At 57.3% G+C, this 21,759-nt stretch overlaps 1 protein-coding gene across 1 annotated transcript in view; it reads left to right on the top strand.

Moving 5' to 3' along the window:
* Positions 1 to 21,759, top strand: part of ZFYVE28 (zinc finger FYVE-type containing 28) — a 160,415-nt gene extending 138,656 nt beyond the window's left edge. Inside the window, exons 9-13 of the mRNA XM_064365336.1 lie at positions 17,279 to 17,433; positions 18,180 to 18,296; positions 20,626 to 20,730; positions 20,989 to 21,092; positions 21,527 to 21,759. Of these exons, the coding sequence (XP_064221406.1) occupies positions 17,279 to 17,433; positions 18,180 to 18,296; positions 20,626 to 20,730; positions 20,989 to 21,092; positions 21,527 to 21,658 (613 nt within the window). The 3' untranslated portion in view covers positions 21,659 to 21,759. The remainder of the gene's footprint in view (positions 1 to 17,278; positions 17,434 to 18,179; positions 18,297 to 20,625; positions 20,731 to 20,988; positions 21,093 to 21,526) is intronic.

Below are 21,759 nucleotides of genomic sequence, written 5' to 3'. Positions count from 1 at the left end.
TGGGGGTGAGGGGTTGTGGACAGTGTGGGGAGGATGATGGGGGTGGGGGGCTGTGGACAGTGTGGGGAGGATGATAGGGGGTGGGGGGTGGTGGACAGTGTGGGGAGGATGATAGGGGTGAGGGGCTGTGGACAGTGTGGGGAGGACGATGGGGGTGGGGGGCTGTGGACAGTGTGGGGAGGATGATGGGGGGTGGGGGGTGGTGGACAGTGTGGGGAGGATGATGGGGGGTGAGGGGTTGTGGACAGTGTGGGGAGGATGATGGGGGGTGGGGGGTTGTGGACAGTGTGGGGAGGACGATGGAGGTGAGGGGTTGTGGACAGTGTGGGGAAGATGATGGGGGTGAGGGGTTGTGGACAGTGTGGGGAGGATGATGGGGGGTGGGGGGTGGTGGACAGTGTGGGGAAGATGATGGGGGTGAGGGGTTGTGGACAGTGTGGGGAGGATGATGGGGGGTGGGGGGTGGTGGACAGTGTGGGGAAGATGATGGGGGTGAGGGGCTGTGGACAGTGTGGGAGGATGATGGGGGGTGGGGGGTGGTGGACAGTGTGGGGAAGATGATGGGGGTGAGGGGTTGTGGACAGTGTGGGGAAGATGATGGGGGTGAGGGGCTGTGGACAGTGTGGGGAAGATGATGGGGGTGAGGGGTTGTGGACAGTGTGGGGAAGATGATGGGGGTGAGGGGTTGTGGACAGTGTGGGGAAGATGATGGGGGTGAGGGGTTGTGGACAGTGTGGGGAGGATGATGGGGGTGAGAGGCTGTGGACAGTGTGGGAGGATGATGGGGGGTGGGGGGTGGTGGACAGTGTGGGGAAGATGATGGGGGTGAGGGGCTGTGGACAGTGTGGGAGGATGATGGGGGGTGGGGGGTGGTGGACAGTGTGGGGAAGATGATGGGGGTGAGGGGCTGTGGACAGTGTGGGGAAGATGATGGGGGTGAGGGGTTGTGGACAGTGTGGGGAGGATGATGGGGGGTGGGGGGTTGTGAACAGTGTGGGGTGGATGATGGGGGTGAGAGGCTGTGGACAGTGTGGGGAGGACGATGGGGGTGAGGGGCTGTGGACAGTGTGGGGAGGATGATAGGGGTGAGGGGCTGTGGACAGTGTGGGGAAGATGATGGGGGTGAGGGGTTGTGGACAGTGTGGGGAGGATGATGGGGGGTGAGGGGTTGTGAACAGTGTGGGGTGGATGATGGGGGTGAGAGGCTGTGGACAGTGTGGGGAGGACGATGGGGGTGGGGGGCTGTGGACAGTGTGGGGAGGATGATAGGGGTGAGGGGCTGTGGACAGTGTGGGGAGGACGATGGGGGTGGGGGGCTGTGGACAGTGTGGGGAGGATAATGGGGGGTGGGGGGTGGTGGACAGTGTGGGGAGGATGATGGGGGGTGAGGGGTTGTGGACAGTGTGGGGAGGATGATGGGGGGTGGGGGGTGGTGGACAGTGTGGGGAAGATGATGGGGGTGAGGGGTTGTGGACAGTGTGGGGAGGATGATGGGGGGTGGGGGGTGGTGGACAGTGTGGGGAGGATGATGGGGGTGAGGGGTTGTGGACAGTGTGGGGAGGATGATGGGGGGTGGGGGGTGGTGGACAGTGTGGGGAAGATGATGGGGGTGAGGGGTTGTGGACAGTGTGGGGAGGATGATGGGGGGTGGGGGGTGGTGGACAGTGTGGGGAAGATGATGGGGGTGAGGGGTTGTGGACAGTGTGGGGAGGATGATGGGGGGTGGGGGGTGGTGGACAGTGTGGGGAAGATGATGGGGGTGAGGGGCTGTGGACAGTGTGGGAGGATGATGGGGGGTGGGGGGTGGTGGACAGTGTGGGGAAGATGATGGGGGTGAGGGGTTGTGGACAGTGTGGGGAAGATGATGGGGGTGAGGGGCTGTGGACAGTGTGGGGAAGATGATGGGGGTGAGGGGTTGTGGACAGTGTGGGGAGGATGATGGGGGTGAGGGGCTGTGGACAGTGTGGGGAGGATGATGGGGGGTGAGGGGCTGTGGACAGTGTGGGCTGGATGATAGGGGTGAGGGGCTGTGGACAGTGTGGGGAGGACGATGGGGGTGGGGGGCTGTGGACAGTGTGGGGAGGATAATGGGGGGTGGGGGGTGGTGGACAGTGTGGGGAGGATGATGGGGGGTGAGGGGTTGTGGACAGTGTGGGGAGGATGATGGGGGGTGGGGGGTTGTGGACAGTGTGGGGAGGACGATGGAGGTGAGGGGTTGTGGACAGTGTGGGGAAGATGATGGGGGTGAGGGGTTGTGGACAGTGTGGGGAGGATGATGGGGGGTGGGGGGTGGTGGACAGTGTGGGGAAGATGATGGGGGTGAGGGGCTGTGGACAGTGTGGGAGGATGATGGGGGGTGGGGGGTGGTGGACAGTGTGGGGAAGATGATGGGGGTGAGGGGTTGTGGACAGTGTGGGGAGGATGATGGGGGTGAGGGGCTGTGGACAGTGTGGGGAGGATGATGGGGGGTGAGGGGTTGTGAACAGTGTGGGGTGGATGATGGGGGTGAGAGGCTGTGGACAGTGTGGGGAGGATGATGGGGTGAGGGGCTGTGGACAGTGTGGGGAGGATGATGGGGTGAGGGGCTGTGGACAGTGTGGGGAGGATCCCCCTAAGGGGTGATGGGCTGTGGACAGTGTGGGGAGGATGATGAAGGTGAGGAGCTGTGGACAGTGTGGGGAGGATGATGAAGGTGAGGAGCTGTGGACAGTGTGGGGAAGATGATGGGGGTGATGGGCTGTGGACAGTGTCAGGAGGATCCCCCTGAAGGGTGATGGGGTGCTCACCATGTGGGGCTGCACCTGGCTTGATGCCCACCCCAGCCTGACCCTCCAGAGGGCTGGCCTCTTTGACAAAGCAGGTAGCAGGAGGCTGTGGCCCTGAGGTCTGGCCCGGTGTCCTCAGCCTCTGCCACATTCCACGTCCCTCACTGTGGCGAGGCTGTACTCCAGCCCGTGCTACGCGGCCCAGGGCCCCCCGGAGCTGAGTGCGCACTTACCCCACCCCTGCGTCGTGTGTGCTGAGGGACACCTTCTTTGGAGGACCCCGTGTGGGCAGTATTGCGCTCCTATTTTATTAATTTAATTTTTGAGGCTGGGTCTTTCTGTCACCCAGGCTGGAATGCAGTGGCATGATCTTGGCTTGCTACAACCTCTGCCTCCGGGATTAAAGCAATTCTCATGCCCCAGCCACCGGGCTCGCTGGGACCGCAGACACCTGCCACCCCTGCAGCTAATTTTTGTGTTTTTAGTCGAGAGGAGGTTTTGCCGTATTTGCCTGCTGGTCTTGAACTCTTACGTGATGCTCCCGCCTCCGCCTCCGCCTCCCAAAGTGTTGTGATTACAGGCGAGTCGCCGTGCCTGGCCTTAGCACTCCTATTTTATTATTTTAATTTTTAATTTAATTTTGAGGCAGGTCTCATTTTGTCACCCAGGCTGGAGTGCAGTGGTGAAATCATGGCTCACTGCAACCTGGGATTCCTGGGTCAAGTCATCCTCCCGAGTAGCGGGGACCACAGGCGAGTGCTCCAAGCCCAACTTTTTTTTTTTTTTTTTTTTTTTGAGACGGAGCCTTGATCTTGTAGCCCAGGCTGGAGTGCCGTGGTGTGATCTCGGCTTACCGCAGCCGCCGCCTCCCGACTTCAAGTGCATTTCCTGCCTCAGTCTCCCGAGTAGCTGGGATTACCGACACCCACCACCAAGACCAGCTAATTTTTGTATTTTTAGTAGAGATGGGGTTTCACAATGTCGGCCAGGCTGGTCTTGAACTCCTGACCTCAAGTGATCCACCTGCCTTGGCCTCCCAAAGTGCTGGGATTGCAGGTGTGAGCGACCACACCTGGCCTATTTAAAAAAAAAGGTTTTAGTAGAGACAGGGTCTCACTGTGTTACCCAGGCTGATCTCAAACTCCTGGACTCAAATGATCCTCCTGCCTTGGCCTCCCAAAGTACTAGGATTAAAGGTGTGAGCCATTGCACCCACGCGGCAGAGGTGGTGATGCCCAAGGCCTTCAGTTCACACTGTCTAGCCTGTGACTCCCCAGCCCAGCATGGGGGCACCCTCCCATGGCAGGAGCTCCCTGTGGAGCCGCAGCCACATGCCCAGGTCCCCTCGGGGGGCTCCTCTCATTGCCAGCCCAGAGCCCCTCAGAGGCAGGTGCTGCTGCTCTGCTGTGGCCCCAGCACGCAGCCCAGGGCCTGATGTTCCCCCACCACGTAGCAGGTGCTCCCCTGACCTACCCCTCACTCCACTGACCAGGAATTCCCTCTCTAGAGATGGGCTCCCTGTTCTAGTCTCACCTGTTGGTTTTCCCAGGAGCCAACTCTGGGGCTGCAAGGGCCCTAGGAGATGGAGGCCCTGTACCCAGTGATCATGGCTGGGAGATGATGCAGGCCCTCGGGCCTTTGTGGACTCCGTAGGGCCATACCTCTGCTCAGGCCAGGCCACCTCCTCCAGGAAGCCCTCCCTGCTGCATGGCGACTGTGCCTAGCTGTTGTCGGTGGGGTGGACTTCTGATCACAAGCAAGTTGCTTCTGACTTCTACGCCCCCTGCACCTTGACAGGGCCCGACTAGACAGGAATAGGGGTGGGGGGAGTGTGAAAAGCATAAAGGAATTCGAGTTCCTAACTGAATCCCAAGACACATCGAGGCAACATGGCTGAATTAGAGGAGATGGAAAACAGCTGATTTTCAGAGCCTTCGCGCGTGCATATCCAGTCTCTCCTTATGTTCAGTAACTTTGGAACCAAATTGCGCACCCTACGGCAGCTCCCCCACCCCCTGGGAATCCCCCCGCCCTGCAGCCCCTACGGCTGACGTACAGTGGTGTCCACATCACAGAAGGCACTGGGAGCCCTGGGCAGGGAGGGGCTGTCTCCCTTCCAGAGACCTAAAGAGACCCCCAGGGCGCTTGGGACACCCCTTCCTCCCCTTAGCTCAGACGCCCTGGAGATCTGTGATGGGTGCTGGTCTCTGCACGGGAGCACCAGCCACGGCCACCTCCGAGTCAGTCATCAGTCACTGCACGGGCAGGAAGCGTGTGGAGGGGACACAGCGAATCAGAGCACTTTCCCTGGACGTTGAAACAGTGACTGCAAACTTAGAGGCCCTTCAGCAGCTGAAGCCGGGATGTGCTCAGCCTGTTTCTCGGCTGCTGCACGTGAGGCCATCCCGAGGTCCTCCCTGCGTCTGTGCCGCACCCACACGCTGAGAGCATCTGGCTTGTCCCACCCGTCCGTGGCTATCTTACTGTCCTGGTCTGTGGCTCAGGGAGCAAAGCTCTGGGCCACATAACGCGCCCAGGCTGAGAGATGCTCCCAGCATCGGAGGACAGGTCCCACCTCTGGATGCCTGTCTGGGGCTGCTGAGACAGAATGCCCGTGAGCTGGGAGGCCTAAAACCAGGGGCACCTGCTGGCTTACAGTTCTGGGGGGAGGCACTGAGATGAGGCGCAGGCAGGGTGGCACTGCAGCCCAAGGCTCGAGGGGATGATCCCCCTGCCTCTTCCAGCTTCTGGTGGCTCCTGGCACTGCCTTGCCTTGAGGCCGAGTCACTCCAAGCTCTGCCTCGTCTTCTCTGGGCCCCTCCCTGCGTCTTTCTCTTCTAAGGACACTTACTGGAGCTGGGGTCCACCCAGGTAGTCCGGGATGGTCTCATCTGCAAAGAACTTTTTCTAAAAATGGTCACAGTCACAGATTCACGTTTTGGGGGCACATTCATCCCACCGTGGCCTCCAGCCCCTCACCTCTCTGTCGCCCTCCCCTGTCTTCAGGACAGAGCAGAGAGCGGGGCTGGAGAGGCAGCAGCCGGGGCTGAGCTCCTTCCTGTCATCCGCGGACTGGAGCCGGCACCTGCTCCACCAACAGCCCAGCTCTCGGCTCCACAGCAGCAAGCTGGGCTGCGTCTGAGCAATGCTGAGCGAGGGGCCCACGGGTCACATGTCTGGCTCAGCACGACTGCGCTCTCTGCTCAGAGAGGGGTCCACGGGTCACATGTCTGGCTCAGCACGACTGCGCTCTCTGCTCAGGGCCTCCCCAGGCTGAAAGCCAGGCGTCGTGGACTGCGCTCTCCTCTGGAGCTGCTGACATGTATTTCGTCACCTCTTGTTGATTGAGAAGAGACCCACGCAGTGGTGACAGGTGTGGAGCTCAGCACTTGACCTCCTCAGAGGCAGCAGCCCCGCCCACACCTGACGCTCCCCCTCCCTGAGAAGGGCAGGCCTCGGGGCTGACCTCTGACCCACGAGGGCCCTTAGATGTCATTAGCACCAAGCGGGGCTGGCCTGGGGGCCGGAGGAGAGGGGCTGAGGGGTGGGGAGCGTGCAGCCCACCCTGGGAGGGCGAGTGAGCCAGTACCCACATGGGGGGTTGTCCTCTCTCCAGTGCCCCGGCCCTGGCCCCTGACCCCATGCTCCCCATAAGGACCCAAGTCCTTTGGCAGCAAATCTCAGGCCATGGTCCCTGCACCCCCTAGGGTGCCTGCGTGGAGCAGGTGTGGAGATGGGTCGGGGAGCAGTGACTGGTCCCAGAGCGTACCCACACCCTGGGACCTGGGGAGTGTGGATGTTGAAGGGTGCTCCTAGAGCATGTGCCAAGGCCAGACGGCACATTCAGGGGAGGCTACAGACCAAGCTAGCACCTGCCTGCGGGGACCACAGGGACCCCCGGCCCGCCGACCAGGCTGGGGCAGCACTGAGGTCCCAGCTTCAGTTTCCCTCCCTCCCCACTGGGCTGTTTCCGGGATCGGCGCCTGCCCTCCTGGCCCAGCCCAGCCCTCCTTCCTGTCCCTCGGTTCTGTCCCTCATTCTAGCCCTCAGTGGCAGCGACCCTTCTGAGGACGCCCTGGTCACAGAGCAGCATTTGTCTCCTCAGTCCCAGCCCCTGCTCATCCCAGGGGCTGTGGGGCTGCAGCCTCGTGAGAAGCTGTCGTGAGAAGACGGACTTCCTCGGGAATGCGGAGTCATGCAGGAAAACCACACTAGAGAATGACTTTGCAAGGGGCTGGAGAGGAAAGGAAGCAGGAAGATTCCAGCCTGTGCAGAAGAAAGCAGCTTAGTTGCTGCTGGAAGTCATTAGGGCTGACACTGGTGCAAGGGCCTGGCAGCCACTGTGGAGTCAGCGCCGTGGCAGGGTCAGTGCCACGTGTCAGTTCCCCGGGCTGCTGTGGCGAAGCACCGCACGCCAGGCCAGTGAAATCGAGAGGGGCTTTGTCGTCTTGCAGTTCTGGAGGCCGGACGTCCAGATCGAGCTGGGCTGGTTCCTCCTGGGCCATGAGGGAGAACCTGTCCCAGGCTGCCTTCCAGCCTCGGGGGGTTTGCTGGCCATCCGGGTGTTCCTTCGCTTACAGAAGCATCACTCCAACCCCTGCCTTCAGTCCACGTGGGGGTCTGCACCCAAATTTTCCCCTTGGGTAAGGACACCAGTCATGTTGACTTAGGGCCCACCCTCCTCCTGAAGACCTCGTCGTGACTTTAATTACAGCTGCAATCACCCTCTTTCCAAATAAGGTCACATTTTAAGGTATTGGGGGTTAGGACTTCAACATATGAACTTAGGGGGGGCCAGTTCAACCCCAAACAGCACACACGCGCCTCCCTGCTAAATCCTTGCCATGCTGGACTCTGAGGACACCTGCCAAGAAGAGGCATGTACCTGCTGCTGGTTTCCGCTGTGGCCTGCGGCACGCTGCTGCGACTTTGGCAGACGGTTCCAGAGCTGGTTCCTGGAACAGTGTCTCCGCCCTTCCTGATCCCAGGACTCACAAAGGAAGTCAAAGCCGGGCCTTGCTGTGCGTTGCAGACCCAGCCCCCTGGAGGTCTTTGTGGGGTGCTGTGAGAGGAGACAAGAGGTCCCACCTGGCTGCGGCTCCTCTTGGGAACCAGAGGTGTCCAGGACTATGGGATTGTCCTGGCCTGGTGACCAGTGTGACTGGGCAGGAAGGCCTTCACCTCTGAGTCCTGGGAGGCTGTGCTCACCCCATCTCGGGCTTCTGTTTCTGAGGTCCTCTCCATCTCATTGGTCAGATCTCCACTAAGATGCTTCCTCTGCAAGCTGGGCTGTCCACCGCGGAGCCATCACACTCTCCTCCTTCCCATCGCGATCTTCAAAGCTGCAGGTCGAGCCCGGTGGCTTCTGTCTGTAATCTTAGTACTTTGGGAGACTGAGGCTGGAGGATCGTATGGGGCCGGAGTTTGAGGTTACAGTGAGCTGCGGTCACACCACCGTGTTCCAGCCTGGCAGCACAGCCTTTATCACGGTGGGAACTGATCGCATTTCTGAACACTCGTTTCCAGGCTGGCTGACTCCCTCCAACGCGTGCTCACGTGAATCAGGTCTCTGTGGCCACATCCTCCACCGCGAGCCTGAGCTGTTGATCGATGTCCACGTCCATGAATGTGGATGCTGGGGCTCCAAGAAAGAGCGCACCCGTGCTCTGTTTCTCAAACTTTTTCCCTTGGTGTAGCCTCCAAGAATTGCATTCTGTGGAGCATCTTCTGGGGTGCACTGACCAACAGGCCAAGGTCCGAACTGCCCCGCACACCCACGAGGCCCTCCCGTGGGCCTCTGCCCAGCCTCGGCCTATACATCCAACATCACCAGGGGATTCCCTTCAGTCTGTGGGCTGCTTCCCACCTCTTGGCCTTTGTTCAAGCTGTCCTCACGCTGTGCCTTCCAGGAACCCTCCCTGGCACTCCAGACCTCTCTCCACCCTGAGTGAGGAGTGTCCCCTCTGACCTCCCATAACATCCTTGGTGGTTCCCCCGTTACACTTTCCATAAGTGTGATAATTAGCTGTTCACCTACTGATCTCTGCCATCAAATTGTGAGCTCCTAAGGGCTGAACTTTGCAATTCCTGGCTCATAGTTGGTGCTTAGTCCATGTTTGTAGGGCAGGTGGATGGGTGGATGGTAGTTGGATGGATGGATGGATGGATGGACGGATGGATGGATGGATAGATGGATGGATAAATGGATAGGTGAATGTGTGGATGGATGGATGATTGGATGGATGGGTGGGTGGATGGGTGAGTGGGTGGATGGATGGGTGGGTGGGTGGAAGGATGGATGGCGAATGAGTGAGTGGGTGGGTGGATGGGTGGATAGATGGATGGATGACTGGATAGGTGGATATGTGTATGTATGTATGGTTAGATGAATGGGTGAATGGATGAATGGATGGATGGATGGATGGATAAATGGATGGGTGGGTGGGTAGATGGGGGGTGCATGAGTGGCTGGGTAGATGGATTGGTGGGTGGATTGGTGGGTGCATGGGTGGATAGATGGGTGGATGGATGGAGGGATGGATGATTAGATGGGTGAACGGATGGGTGGGTGGATGGCTGTATAGGTAAATGTGTGGATGAGTAAATGGATGAGTGGGTGGGTGGATGGGGGGATGGATGACTTTACAAGAAGCAGCTCGCCCACCATTTGCATCAGGGCCCAAGGTGGCTCATTAGAATTGGTGTGTGGTTGTGCAAATGTCTAAGTTGCCAACTTTCCCACACCCAGTTACAAATAAACCCTGCCTCTGGGGCCTGCCAGTGTTCCTGTTCCTTGTTTTTCTCTTTTTTAAATTTATTTTCTTTAGAGACAGAGTCTTGCTATGTTACCCAGGCTAGCCTTGAATTCTTGGGCTCAAGGGATCCTCCCGCCTCAGCCTCCCCATAGCTGGGACTACAGGCCGTTTTCTCCTTATTAGCCTTTGCAAATGGTTTCAAGAGTTCAGAAGTTAATCTATCTGATGTCATAATGAGAAACATCCTATGATGCTATTCATTTTTCCAAGTTGGCATTTTCTTTTTTCACAGACTCCTAGAGGTTCAAGGTGACAAAGTCCTGTCTTTCTGTTTGCATACACATTGGCCAAATTCTTTACGGCATCAGATTCATTTGGGCTTTGCTACGGTCTTTCTTTTCCGTAGTAATTGGAATTAAAATTATAAGTTCGGTAAACTTCCCCCCTCTGCTCTATCAGATTGCTGAATTCAGACATGTTCCATGTTCCCAGCACCTCAGAGGCTCCCCTCACCATTTTTCCCACCCCATCGATGGCATCAGGCATTTGTCCTCCCTGTGTGCTGTTCAAGAGAGGAGGACTTTGGGAACTCGGCCACTGTCCTGTGCCCTAAACCTGACACAGCTGAAGACACAGGCTGGTCAGCCTTTGGTTTCGATGAGACTGTTTAGAACTGCACTGTCTTTCTTCACCACAGAAGGACATTTCATAGTAGTTTAAACCACAGCGGGGCCGCTGCAGGAGTCTGTGCCGCCTTCTGTAAGAGAGTGGCAGGAAGCAGCATTCGGGCAGCAGGACTTGCAGACATCTGGGTGCACATGCTGAGATGACACTGATCCGCCGACTTGAGAATGCCAGTGTCAAGAGTTCAGACTCTGTGGAGACACAGGAAGCTGTTGGCAGGGGAGGTGCCCCTCGCTCCTCCAGCGTCTGCTTCTCGTGGCTCACTGTCCTTCTGTGTCTTCAGCAGTGGCCACGTCTCACCTGTACTGTTCCTTCCTCACCACAGGGATGGACCCCCCGGGTACCAGCTCACTTCTCAGCTCTGTCTCGTTAAGTGTGCAGCTACCCTGCTAGACATGGCTTCTAGGGGACACACAGCATCTGATCTATCCCTGGGGTCCTCCTCATGGCCCTACCCTGTCTGTTCAGCAACTGGCCACCGGGGATCAACACCCTTCCAGAGGCAGTTTCCTGGGTCACTGGTACCCCAACAGTGGCCCCTGCTGTGGTTTGAATGTGTGCCCCAAAGTTCATGTGTTGGTAACTGAATCCCCACCGCAACAGCGTTGAGAGGTGGGACCTTTAAGAGGTGATTAGGGCGTGAGCGCTTTGCCTTCCTGAATGGGTTAGTGTCATTGCTGGAGTGGGGTCCTTATAATGGGTGGGCGTGGCTCCCTTCCCCCTCTCTCTTGCCCGTGTGATGCCTTCCTCCATGGGATGACACAAGAAAGCCCTGGCCGGATGGGGCCCCTCCACCTTGGGCTTCCCAGCCTCCAGACTGTGAGCCAAAACATTTCCGTTGATGACGAATGACCTGGACTGGGGTACTGTCACTGCGTTACAGCAGCGGGAAAGCAAGACACCGTCCACGTGGCCCCAGGAATGGCTGACCCAGAAGGACCCGGGCTCTTACTCTCGATGAAATCCTCGGGTCTACCTCCCCGCTCTGCTCTCTTATTCCCCGTGGCCCTTCCAAGCCCAGCTGGTTCCCTTGGGCAGTGCCTCATTGGTTTTCCTGCCTGTGGCATCTCTGCACGGAGCCCCTTGGCGCTCTCTGTCCCCGCATTCTCCCCACCGTGCTCCCAGAGCTTCCAGCCGACCAGGGCAGGGAGGCAGGAGAAGGCCTTTCCTGTGGCAAGCGAAGGGTGTCAGGGGTTGAGATGGCCATCAGCGATCTGATCCACCCATGAGCAGTCGGCCAGCCTTGGCCTGGCCTCGGTGTCAACCTGCTGGAAGGAGTCATTGCTCTTATGCCACAGTCAACTCTCTACGGGGTGTCCGGGCCCTTCCCCGATCTCCCTCCTCCGAGGGTGCTTCAGCAGCAGACCCCTGTCCACACAGCCTGCCTAGCCTCAGGGCGTTGGTCCGAGGGGCTGGAGCTGCCAGCTGAGTGCGTCCCAAGGGCTCCTCCTTTCAGGGAAACAAGCTCCTCGTCACAGGCAGGGCCCGAGGGTGCCATCTGCTGCCAGCAGGCACTTTCCTCTCTGCTTGAAATGGCATGTCTTCTGATCACAAAACAATACTTGATCCAAAAAGAGACTTTGAAAATGAGAATTTGCCTGTAATCTTACCACTGAAATGAGTGTAAGATTAATGCCTGACATTGAGTATGTTCCCCAGTGTGTCATTTATGTATACATGATATGTCTAATTTTTATTTTTATTATTTTATTTATTTTAAGAGACAGGGTCTTGCTGGTTGCCCAGGCTGTGGTGGAGTGCAGTGGCGCCCTCACAGCTCACTATACCCTTGAACTCCTGGGCTCAAGCGGTCCTCCCACCTCAGCCTCCAGCGCAGCTGGGACTGCAGGTGCACACCACCATGCCTGGCTAGTTCTTGTATTTTTTGTAGAGACAAGGATCTTGCCATGTTGCCCAGGCTGGTCTTAAACTCCTGGCCTCAAACAGTCCTCCCGCCTGGGCCTCCCGGTAAGAGCTGGCATCGTAGGCACGAGCCACCACGCCTGGCCTCTAATTTTTTAAATGCTGCATTTTTCATTTCACATTTGAACACTTCCAGTGAACTGCCCTTCTGCGGATAGTTTCACCTTATGGGAATGACCTAATGTATTCGGTCAACTCCCTGTCGATGCACATTTAGCCTATAAGCTATTTCCTGAATATGAGTTTGCTGGGTGATTACAAGGAAAAGTCTCTTCTGTCGTTCGTTAGATGCACAGCTCAGTGATTTTCGGTACGTCCACGAGGTTGTACAACATCACCGTCTAATTGAAAACATTTTCATCACCCCATAAAGAAAACCCCTGCGCATTAGCGGTCACCCCATCGCCCTCCTGCTTCAGCTGCTACAGCCACGGACCTGCTTTCCGCCCCTGTGGGTTTGCGTGTTCTAGACATTTCATGTGAATGGGATCATTCATACAGTATGTGATCTTTTGTGACTGGCTGCTTTCACTCAGCGTGATGGGTTTGTTTTTTGAGACGGAGTCTCGCTCTGTCGCCCAGGCTGGAGTGCTGTGGTACAATCTTGGCTCACTGCAACTTCCGCTTCCCGAGTTCAAGTGTGATTCTACTGCCTCAGTCTCCTGCATAGCTGAGATTACAGGTGCCTGCTACCACGCCCGGCTAATTTTTATATTCTTAGTAGAGACAGGTTTTCACCATGTTGGCCAGGCTGGTCTCGAACTCCTGACCTCAAGTGATCCACCCGCCTTGGCCTCCCAAAGTGCTGGGCTGACAGTATGTTTTCAACGTTCATCCACACTGTGGCACGTGCAAGTGCTTCATTCCTGTCCATGGCTGAAAACTTACTCCATTATATAGATAGACCACATTTTGTCTATCCACTCAGCTGTTTTCCAAAGTGGCCGTCCCATAAGGAAGAGACGCGGATTCCAGCTCCTCCACGTCCTCACCTTCCTCACCACAACTTGTTATTTTCTGGGGTTTTTTTTTTGCAGGGGGAGGGCATTATTCTAATCATGCAAATCCATAAAATGGCATTTAATTGTGACGTTTGGCACTAACTGACAGTGCCATTGGGAATCTGTTCATGTGCTCATTACCCATTTGTGTATCTTCTCTGGAAAAATGTCTTTTCAAATCCACTTTCCATTTTTTCAGTAGCGGTTTTTTGTCTTTTTGTTGTTGGCCTCTGAGGGTTCTTTCTGTATCGCAGATACTACGTCCTTATCAGACACACGATTTGCAGAAATTATTCCTGGGCTTCCTCGTCACTTTCTCGGTAGCGTCCTGTGAAGCGGCGGGTCTTACGCGCGGTGCAGCACAGTTCTGTTTTCTCTTTTGCTGCTCACGCTTTAGGTGTCATGTCTAGAAAGCTGTGGCCGAGTCCAGCGCCACGAAGATTTGCTCCAATATTTTCTCTTAAGAATTTTAAGCCCGGGCGTGGTGGTTCACACCTATAATCCCAGCACTTTGGGAGGCTGAGGTGGGCGGATCACTCGAGCCCAGGAGTTCGAGACCAGCCTGGGCAACATGGGGAAACCTCATCTCTACTAAAAATACAAAAATTAGCCGGGCGTGGTGGTGTGCACCTGTGGTTCCGGCTACTCGGGAGGCTGAGATGGGAGGCTCACTTGAGCCCTGGGAATCGAAGCTGCAGTGAGCCATGATTGCACCACTGCACTCCAGCCTGGGTGACAGAGTGAGAAAGCATCTAGAAAAAAAAAAGAAATTTAGAGTTTTAGCTGTGACATCTAGATATTTGATTCATTTGGACTTAATTTTCGTATGTGGTATAAGGTAAGAGTTCAGCTTCATCCTTTTGCATGTGTGTCTCTGCTTTTCCAGCAGCATTTGTGGAAAAGACTATTCCTTCCTCGTCGGCTGGGCTTGGCACTGCTGCTGAGAGTCCGTCGCCCGTAAGCGTGCGGTTCCTTCCGGACTCCGGGTTTCTCTGGTCCGTGTGTCGGCCCTAAGCTGGCGCCACACAGTCTGCATTACCGTTCTTTTGTGCCAAATTTCAAATCACAAGTGTGAGTCCTCCACCTTGCTTTTTTTTTCTTCTTTTGGCTCTTCTGGGTCCCTCGAATCATTTCCATATTAATTTTAGGATCAGGTTGTCAATTTCCGCCAGGAATAAAAGGCAGCTGACACTTCTGTGTGGATTGCGCTGAGTGCGGGGATGGGTCTGGGTCTGGGAGTCTCACCTCCTCAACGATACCGTCTTCAGATCTGTGGACACGAGGCGTCCTCCCATTTATGTGGGTCCTCTACTATTTCTCAACAATGTTTTCTTGTTTTCAGCATATGATTCTTGTACTTCTTTTGTTAAATTTATTCCAAGTATTTTAATCTTTTTTATGCTATTGCAAAGGACTAAGGGTTGTTTCCTTCATTTCACTTTCAGCTGATTGCTACCAAATCTACACACAAGTGATATGTCACATACACACCACAAAATTCACCTTCCTAAAGCACACAGTTCAGTGGTTTTTGGTGATAACATCCCCCGAGCCTTCTGCATCGGGCGCCATGCCAATCCGACCTTCTGCCATGCACTTGCCGCCTCTGTTCCCTTTTCTCTGCTCTCCCTGCCCCAGTTCTTTTTTTCATATTTTTAATTTTTGTAAAATATATGTAGCATGAAGTTCACTATTGAGCCCTTCCTAAGCGTGCAGTTTCATGGCATTGAACACACTCAGTGCTGTGCAACCGCCACCAGCGTCCTCATCTTCTCCAGCTGAAACCTTTCCGCATCACTCCCTACCTCCCCACTCCCCGACCTCTGCCCACCCTGGCGCCCAGCGTCCTACTTTCCATCTCTATGAAAGTGATGGCTCTCAGGATCTGGTGTCGGGGACTCGGGCAGGATCCATCCTCTGGTAACTGGGTCATTTCACTCAGCATGATGTTGCCAACATCCATCCATGCCGCAGCCCGGATCCGGATTTCCTTCCTTTTTAAGGCTGAATAATATTCTACTGAATGATGGACCACTCTGGGCTCATCCATGCCTCTGCCAGCGGACACCTGGCTTCCTGCCGTCTCTCGGCTGCTGTGAACGTGGGCGTGCAGTATCTGTCTGAACCCAGCTTTAGTTCCTTTGGTTAAGGCTCTGATGAGGCTGGGGGTACTGAGTGGAAGCTGACATCCTGGACAGTAAAGGCCCCTCCTTCATTCAGCTCCCAGGGCAGAGGGCAGCAAGGTCCACACCCCCAAGCTGGAGGCCAGGGGCTTCATCTGTGGATCCTGCACCACCCGGGAGGGGAGAGCCACAGAGCATCGTCGGGGTCCCAGCAGAGGATCTAATCCCAGGGGCCCAGGCCCCCCAAGCCTCCCAGCGTGGCCCCACGTTCCGGTGAATATTCAGCTTGTTAGCATGTCGCCGTGAGGGAGGGGGCCCCGGGCAGCTCTGGGGCCTCTTCCAGCCTCCTCCCCATCCTCTCATGTGCGTCATGCCACTGTGCTTCTGCAGGGTTGATGTCATGAGGCTGTGTCCCTAAATTAAGATACCAGGCAGTTCTGCACGTTTCCCTCGGTGTGAAAGGACTCACGCCATGTGTGATTCACTCGCGTTGGCGGGGCCGTGGCAGGCTTACCTCCGCCTCTGTGGCCTCTGCCGGTAAGTGATTAGATCACGGTCGATCTTCCATCCCATTGTTCCTGGACTTGGGACCCTGTCCTGCATTTCACTGGAGCAGTGCTGACTCTAAGACCTCGCGTCTCGCAGACAGACGCAGACCCGCGTTTCCAGCGTGTGCTGGCAACAGAGGCCACCGGGCTCTGGAGCGTGGACAGCCCTGATTTTACTGAAATGGTGTGAACATTTTTTCCGCAGTGGTTGCACCGGTTGACACTCCTAGCAGCAAGGCGAAGGTTCCTGTTGTTCCACCCACACTCTTCTTTCTTTCTGACAGGAGGATGCCCGAACATTTGGGCAAGGCTCGGCGTGAGGCACGGCCAAGTAAAGGAGCCAAGCCCTCCAAAATGGGCCACAGGACGCCGGCGGCAGCTGAAAAACATGATCATGAATATTTCTAGGCAGAGAAAAGATTTTGCATCCATGAAACAACAGTAACAGCAGTAAATTAAAAACCTGATAGCAGAAATTTAAAAGTCAAGAGTAAAATTAGAAGAACAAGTCGGGGGAAATCTCACAGAAAATGGAACAAAAAGATATGATAGAAGATAAACTAAAATGAGAGGGGCCGGGGTGCACCCCTAGAGTTGGGCAAGGTGAACCCCCGAGTTCGTACAGGCCCAGCTGCGAACGACGTATAGGGTCACCGGGGAACCCCTGAACAGCAGAGCTGGTCAAAGCTGAGGACGCAGCTGTGGGAAGATGGAGATGGGGAGTGTGGGTGGGGGCGGGGATCCTGTGTTCGTTTCTTGAGGCTGCTGTCACTGGCCTAGGCCCTAGAAACTGTCTCACGGACTGGAGGCCAGAAGTCCAGACTCTGCCCACAGGCTCCAGGGCTGGCGCCGCCCACCTCTCCCAGCTTCTGGGGGCTCCAGGTGTTCTTGGCTTGGGGCCGCATCTCCGGTCTCGGCCTCCGTGTCCATGTGGGCTCTCCACCCGTCTGGGTCTGTGTCCTTGTCTGCCTCTCATAAGGACTCTTGTCACTGGACTTAGGGCCTGTCCCGCTTACTCAGGACAATCTCTTCCTCTCCAGATGCTTCACCTAATGACAGCTGCCGAGGCCCTCTCTCCAAATGAGGTCAGGTCCACAGGCTCCGGGGGCTAGGGTGGGGGCTGCCTGACGGGCCGTTAGAAAAGGCATGCAAGGTGAGCTGACGCTTCCGTCGGGGAAGTGGGTGGATATTAAGCCAGGAGCGCGGCCTCAGTGGGTGAGTCACCACCGGTGTCAATTCCAGGAGGCCCAGCAGAAATCAGAGGCCCAGAACGGGGCCGGGACTGGCTCAGAGCCCTGTTGCACCACTTGGCGTACGTGGTGAGGACGTTTTAGGCTAAGTGATAGGAAAGTGAACAGATCCACACCTGTGGGGTGGGCATCTGCAGGACACAGACGTTTGCCTTGACCAGTGACCTTCTGGCTCCACAGCCCCTCCCTGTACCCCACGCACACACCCTGTGTCTCCTTCTCTACGCAGCAGCTCCGCGGCTGGGTCTTGCTCCTCAGACAAGACGGGGCCGGAGGCAGGCCCAGCAGCCACGCCCGTCGCCCCGCAGGCCACGAGAGAGAAGATCCGGTCCAGGTTCCATGGCAGCCACGACCTTATTCACCGCCTGTTCGTCTGCATTTCAGGTGCCCTGTCGGGGCCTGGGACGGGCGCATGGCTTGAGGGCACGTGGGCTGCACTTTAGTGGAGGTCAGGCGGGGCGTGTACGGCCTCCCCGCCACGTTCTTGGAAGCGGCAGCCTGCTCTGCCGCTCAGGAGCCAGCACTCCTCCTCATGGAGAAGGCTGGGCTGACCTCACACAGGCGGGAGGAGGAGGAGGGGGTCTGTGGGTGAGGTAGGGAGGTGTTTTCCTCCAGGGAGTGGCGGCGGGGGCAGGAGAGCCAGGGCTGGTGCCACCGCTGGGCAGGGTCCACCCTGGGCTCCCAGCCACGTGGGCTGTTGGGCGGCTGTTCCTGCAGTGAGGGGGGCATGCTTTGCAGGTAGACACATCTGGATGCCTGAGGGGCTGTGACAGTCTGGGGGTGGGCACAGTACAGGGGCTCTGTGAGTGTCCCTCAGCACATGGCCAGGCCAGCTTAGCAGTGATGGCTGTGGCCTGTGCATAAAAGGTGTGAATGTCAGTGGCAGACCGACTGTGGCCGGGGTGTCTGCGTGGTCCTCTCCCTTCCCCTGCTCTTTCTCAGCTCCTGAGTTTTTATTACTCTCAAGGGAATCCTCCCCCAAGGGGATGGGCCTCCTCCTTCCCTTACTGATCTGAGAACATGCTGGTCTCAGCTGTGAGCTCTCGCTGGGTCGGCCCAGCCCGCAGCACCGACCTCCGAAGTTCCTTCCATCCGTCCTTCTGTCTGTTACCGTGGTCTTCCTCCCTCAGGTGTGGCTGACCAGCTGCAAACAAACTATGCCAGTGACCTGAGAAGTATTCTCAAAACACTGTTTGAGGTCATGGCCACCAAGCCAGAAGCAGACGACAAGGACAAGTTGAGGAAGGGTGAGTGCCCACTCAGGACAGGCTCTGTGGCTGCACTGGCAGCTGTGTCCCTGCCCACAGAAATCCACATCTTCTGGCCCTGGGCAAATCGAGCCCCTACCAAGCAATCACGGACCCCAGGATTCACAAGACCTCCGCACTCCACACGTGCCAGGCTGCCCTGCCTGCTGGGGAGCCAAGTGGCAGAGCAGCAGGCCCAGGAAGTGCCCAGACAGGCTACCTGCCCAGGAAGTGGCTCCACCCCTGCAAACCAGCAGATGGGCCAGGGCCTCTGGCTGATGCCCACAGCTTCGGCTCCTGTCCGCTGGCCATGCAGCAGCAAGGTGACCTCACTTCTGGCTCTGATGGAGGCTGGGAGTGCCCGCACCCTCCCTCTTAAGGCTGAGACTCGACCGTGGTGCAGCGTCCCTTCCAGTGAGAGCCACCTCTCAGAGAAGTTGGAGGCAGCCGACTCTGAATCCCCCCGTCATGGGGTTAGCAGAGTCCACTGCTGCCCATGAGCTGCTGCGGTGTCACACACGGTTGACACAGGACAAGCACACAGGCACACTCTCACAGCCATCTCACACACAGGCACGTGCACACACACATGCACACATGTTCTCATGCATACCCACACCTGCACGCAAATGTGCACACACACATGCACACAGGTTCTCATGCATACCCACACCCACATGCACATGCACACACACACACGCATGTATGTTCTTATGCATACCAGCACTCACACACATGTGCACACACATGCACACACGTTCTCATGCATACCCACACCCACATGCGCAGACACATATGCATGTATGTTCTCATGCATACCAGCACCCGCACACATGTGCACACACATGCACACACGTTCTCATGCATACCCACATGCACGCATGCACACACATGTATGCACGTTCTCATGTATACCCACACCCTCACACACATGTGCACATATACATGCACGTTCTCATGCATACCCACACCCTCACACACGTGCACACACACATGCACGCACACATGTTCTCATGCTTACCCACACCCATGCACACAGGTGCACACAACATATGCACACATTCTTTTGCATACCCACACCTGCACACACATGCATACCCACAGCCTCACACACATGCATGAATGTTCTCATGCTTACCCTCAGCCATGCATACGTGCACACACACATGCACACACATTCTCATGCATACCCACACCCGCACACAAATGCACAGACACACATGCATGCACGTTCATACTTACCCACACCTGTGCACACACATATGCATGCACGTTCTCATGCTTATCCACACCCATGCACACATGCACACACACACGCACACACATTCTCATGCATACCCACACCCACACACATGCACACACATGCATGCATGTTTTCAAGCTTACCCACACCCATGTACACGTACACACATGCCCACATGTACTCATGCTTCCCCACACATGCACACACATGCACACACATGCACACATGTACTCGTGCTTCCCCACACCTGTACACACATGCACACACATGCATGTTTTCATGCTTCCCCACACCCATGCACACGTGCACACGTACTCATGCTTCCCCACACCCATGCACACATGCACACACGTACTCGTGCTTCCCCACAGCTGCACACACGTGCACACACATGCAGCATGTGAACATATGCTCTCACTCACCCATGCATGTACATTATCTTGAAGGGAAAACATCAGGGCAGGGACTGGTTAGGCACAGGGAGTCTGGCCCTTGGTTCCTGTAGGATCCAGGGCGGGAAAGGGGGCTCAGCCCCTGCTCGCCACCCCTGGTGCCCTGGTGCTGAGCTGAGGCACCTCTTCGCCACAGGGGCTCCTGCTCATGGAGTGTCCAGGCACACGGGGCAGCCCGCCTGGTCCTGGAGCCCTGGCCCAACAGGGAGGAGGCCATGTGCTGACCCAGCTCTGCCCTGCAGAATCCACACCGCCAGGCTGCATTCCACCAGGGAAGTTGGCAGGGCTGCTTTCTGGAAATCATGATTCAGAGACGGCAGGTGACGTGGCTCTGCTCTGCACACAGAGGCTGTGAGCTGGGGTCCTGGCCACACACGGGCCATGCAGGGCCCCAGGGCTGGATGCCTCTGTCGGGGGCAGCAGCCACAGGCTTCTGGGCCTCCATATTGTGCAAAGGAAAGGCCCTTGCCCAGGAAGACCCCCAGCCAGGATCAGTGCCCAACATTTCATGGTGCCACCCGCCATAAGACTGCCAGGGGCTTGGGGAGCTGACCCATGGCTGGAAGCCCCCAGCTGTGCCCAGCAGGTACAGGTGAGCCCTCACCATACCTGATGGCACCCTTTTCTCCATCAGTCGCCCAGACTCTGCGGAGTGCGGCCTTGGAGGACTGTGCACTGTGCCAGGAGACGCTGTCGTCCTCGGAACTGGCAGCCAAGACCCGCAATGGGGACTTTGAAGGTGTGTGGGAGGCTCTGGCCTGGGACACTGCACTAGAAACCAGTGGGGGCCGTGGGAGCCAGCTTTCGTCCTGGGGGAGGGGCTGCAGGCCACCCAGTCCAGGTGTGAGGGAGCTGGTGACTGCCCCCGGGAGGCTGGCTGGAGGTCGGGCAGCTTGGCAGTCTGGGATGGGAAGGAGGGCCCAGGGCAGGTTGGGGGTGCCGGCCCAGCCTACCTGCCCCTGCCGTTGCTCACGTGAAGCTGCTGTTGTTGTGACAGAGCCCCCTGAGTGGGTGCCAGACGAGGCCTGTGGCTTCTGCACGGCGTGCAAAGCACCCTTCACCGTCATCCGCCGGAAGCACCACTGCCGCAGCTGCGGGAAGGTGGGTGGGACCCCGTGCACAGAGGGTCCCCCGGCGCTCAGGGTGACCGTGACACAGCCTGAGGTCTGGCAGATGGGACCAATGCCCAGGGAGGCCGGCGAGGCCTGTGGGGTCTTGTGCGGAGCTCTTGGAGGTCCTGGGCCCTGCTCTGACTCCAGGCATTTGGCCATGGGACCTGGATGGTGCCCAGGGCCAGCCACAGGGAGGGGACAGCGGGTGTGACTGGAGCCTGCAGCAGCCTTGGTGCAGGATGTGGACCCCTCATGGTGCAGCCTCCTCAAGGTCCCAGCACCACAGCCCCTTTCACCCGGGGCCGAGCAGTCCCCACCCACCGATGCGGCCTGAGCTGGGTGGGTGGGCATGTGGGAGGGCGAGGAGCCAGGGTGGGTGGGGCCGGCCTGCTGCGGACCCTCACTGCCCCAACCCCCTTCCAGATCTTCTGCTCCCGCTGCTCCTCACACTCAGCGCCGCTGCCCCGCTACGGGCAGGTGAAGCCGGTCCGAGTGTGCACCCACTGCTACGTGTTCCACGTCACACCCTTCTACAGCGACAAGGCCGGCCTGTGACGCAGCGCCAGGGGCAGCCCGACCCCACCCAGGGCCAGGAACCTCCAGGAAGGAGGGGCTATGCTGCAGACGGGCCTCACTGCGTCTCATGAGGCCGCTGC

This window comes from Aotus nancymaae, unplaced genomic scaffold, assembly GCF_030222135.1.
Source record: "Aotus nancymaae isolate 86718 unplaced genomic scaffold, 86718_ANA_hifiasm-v0.15.2.pri h1tg000006l, whole genome shotgun sequence".
NCBI lineage: Eukaryota > Metazoa > Chordata > Mammalia > Primates > Aotidae > Aotus > Aotus nancymaae.
The sequence above is the reverse complement of the archived record's forward strand: the minus strand, read 5'-3'. Positions and strand labels throughout refer to the sequence as shown.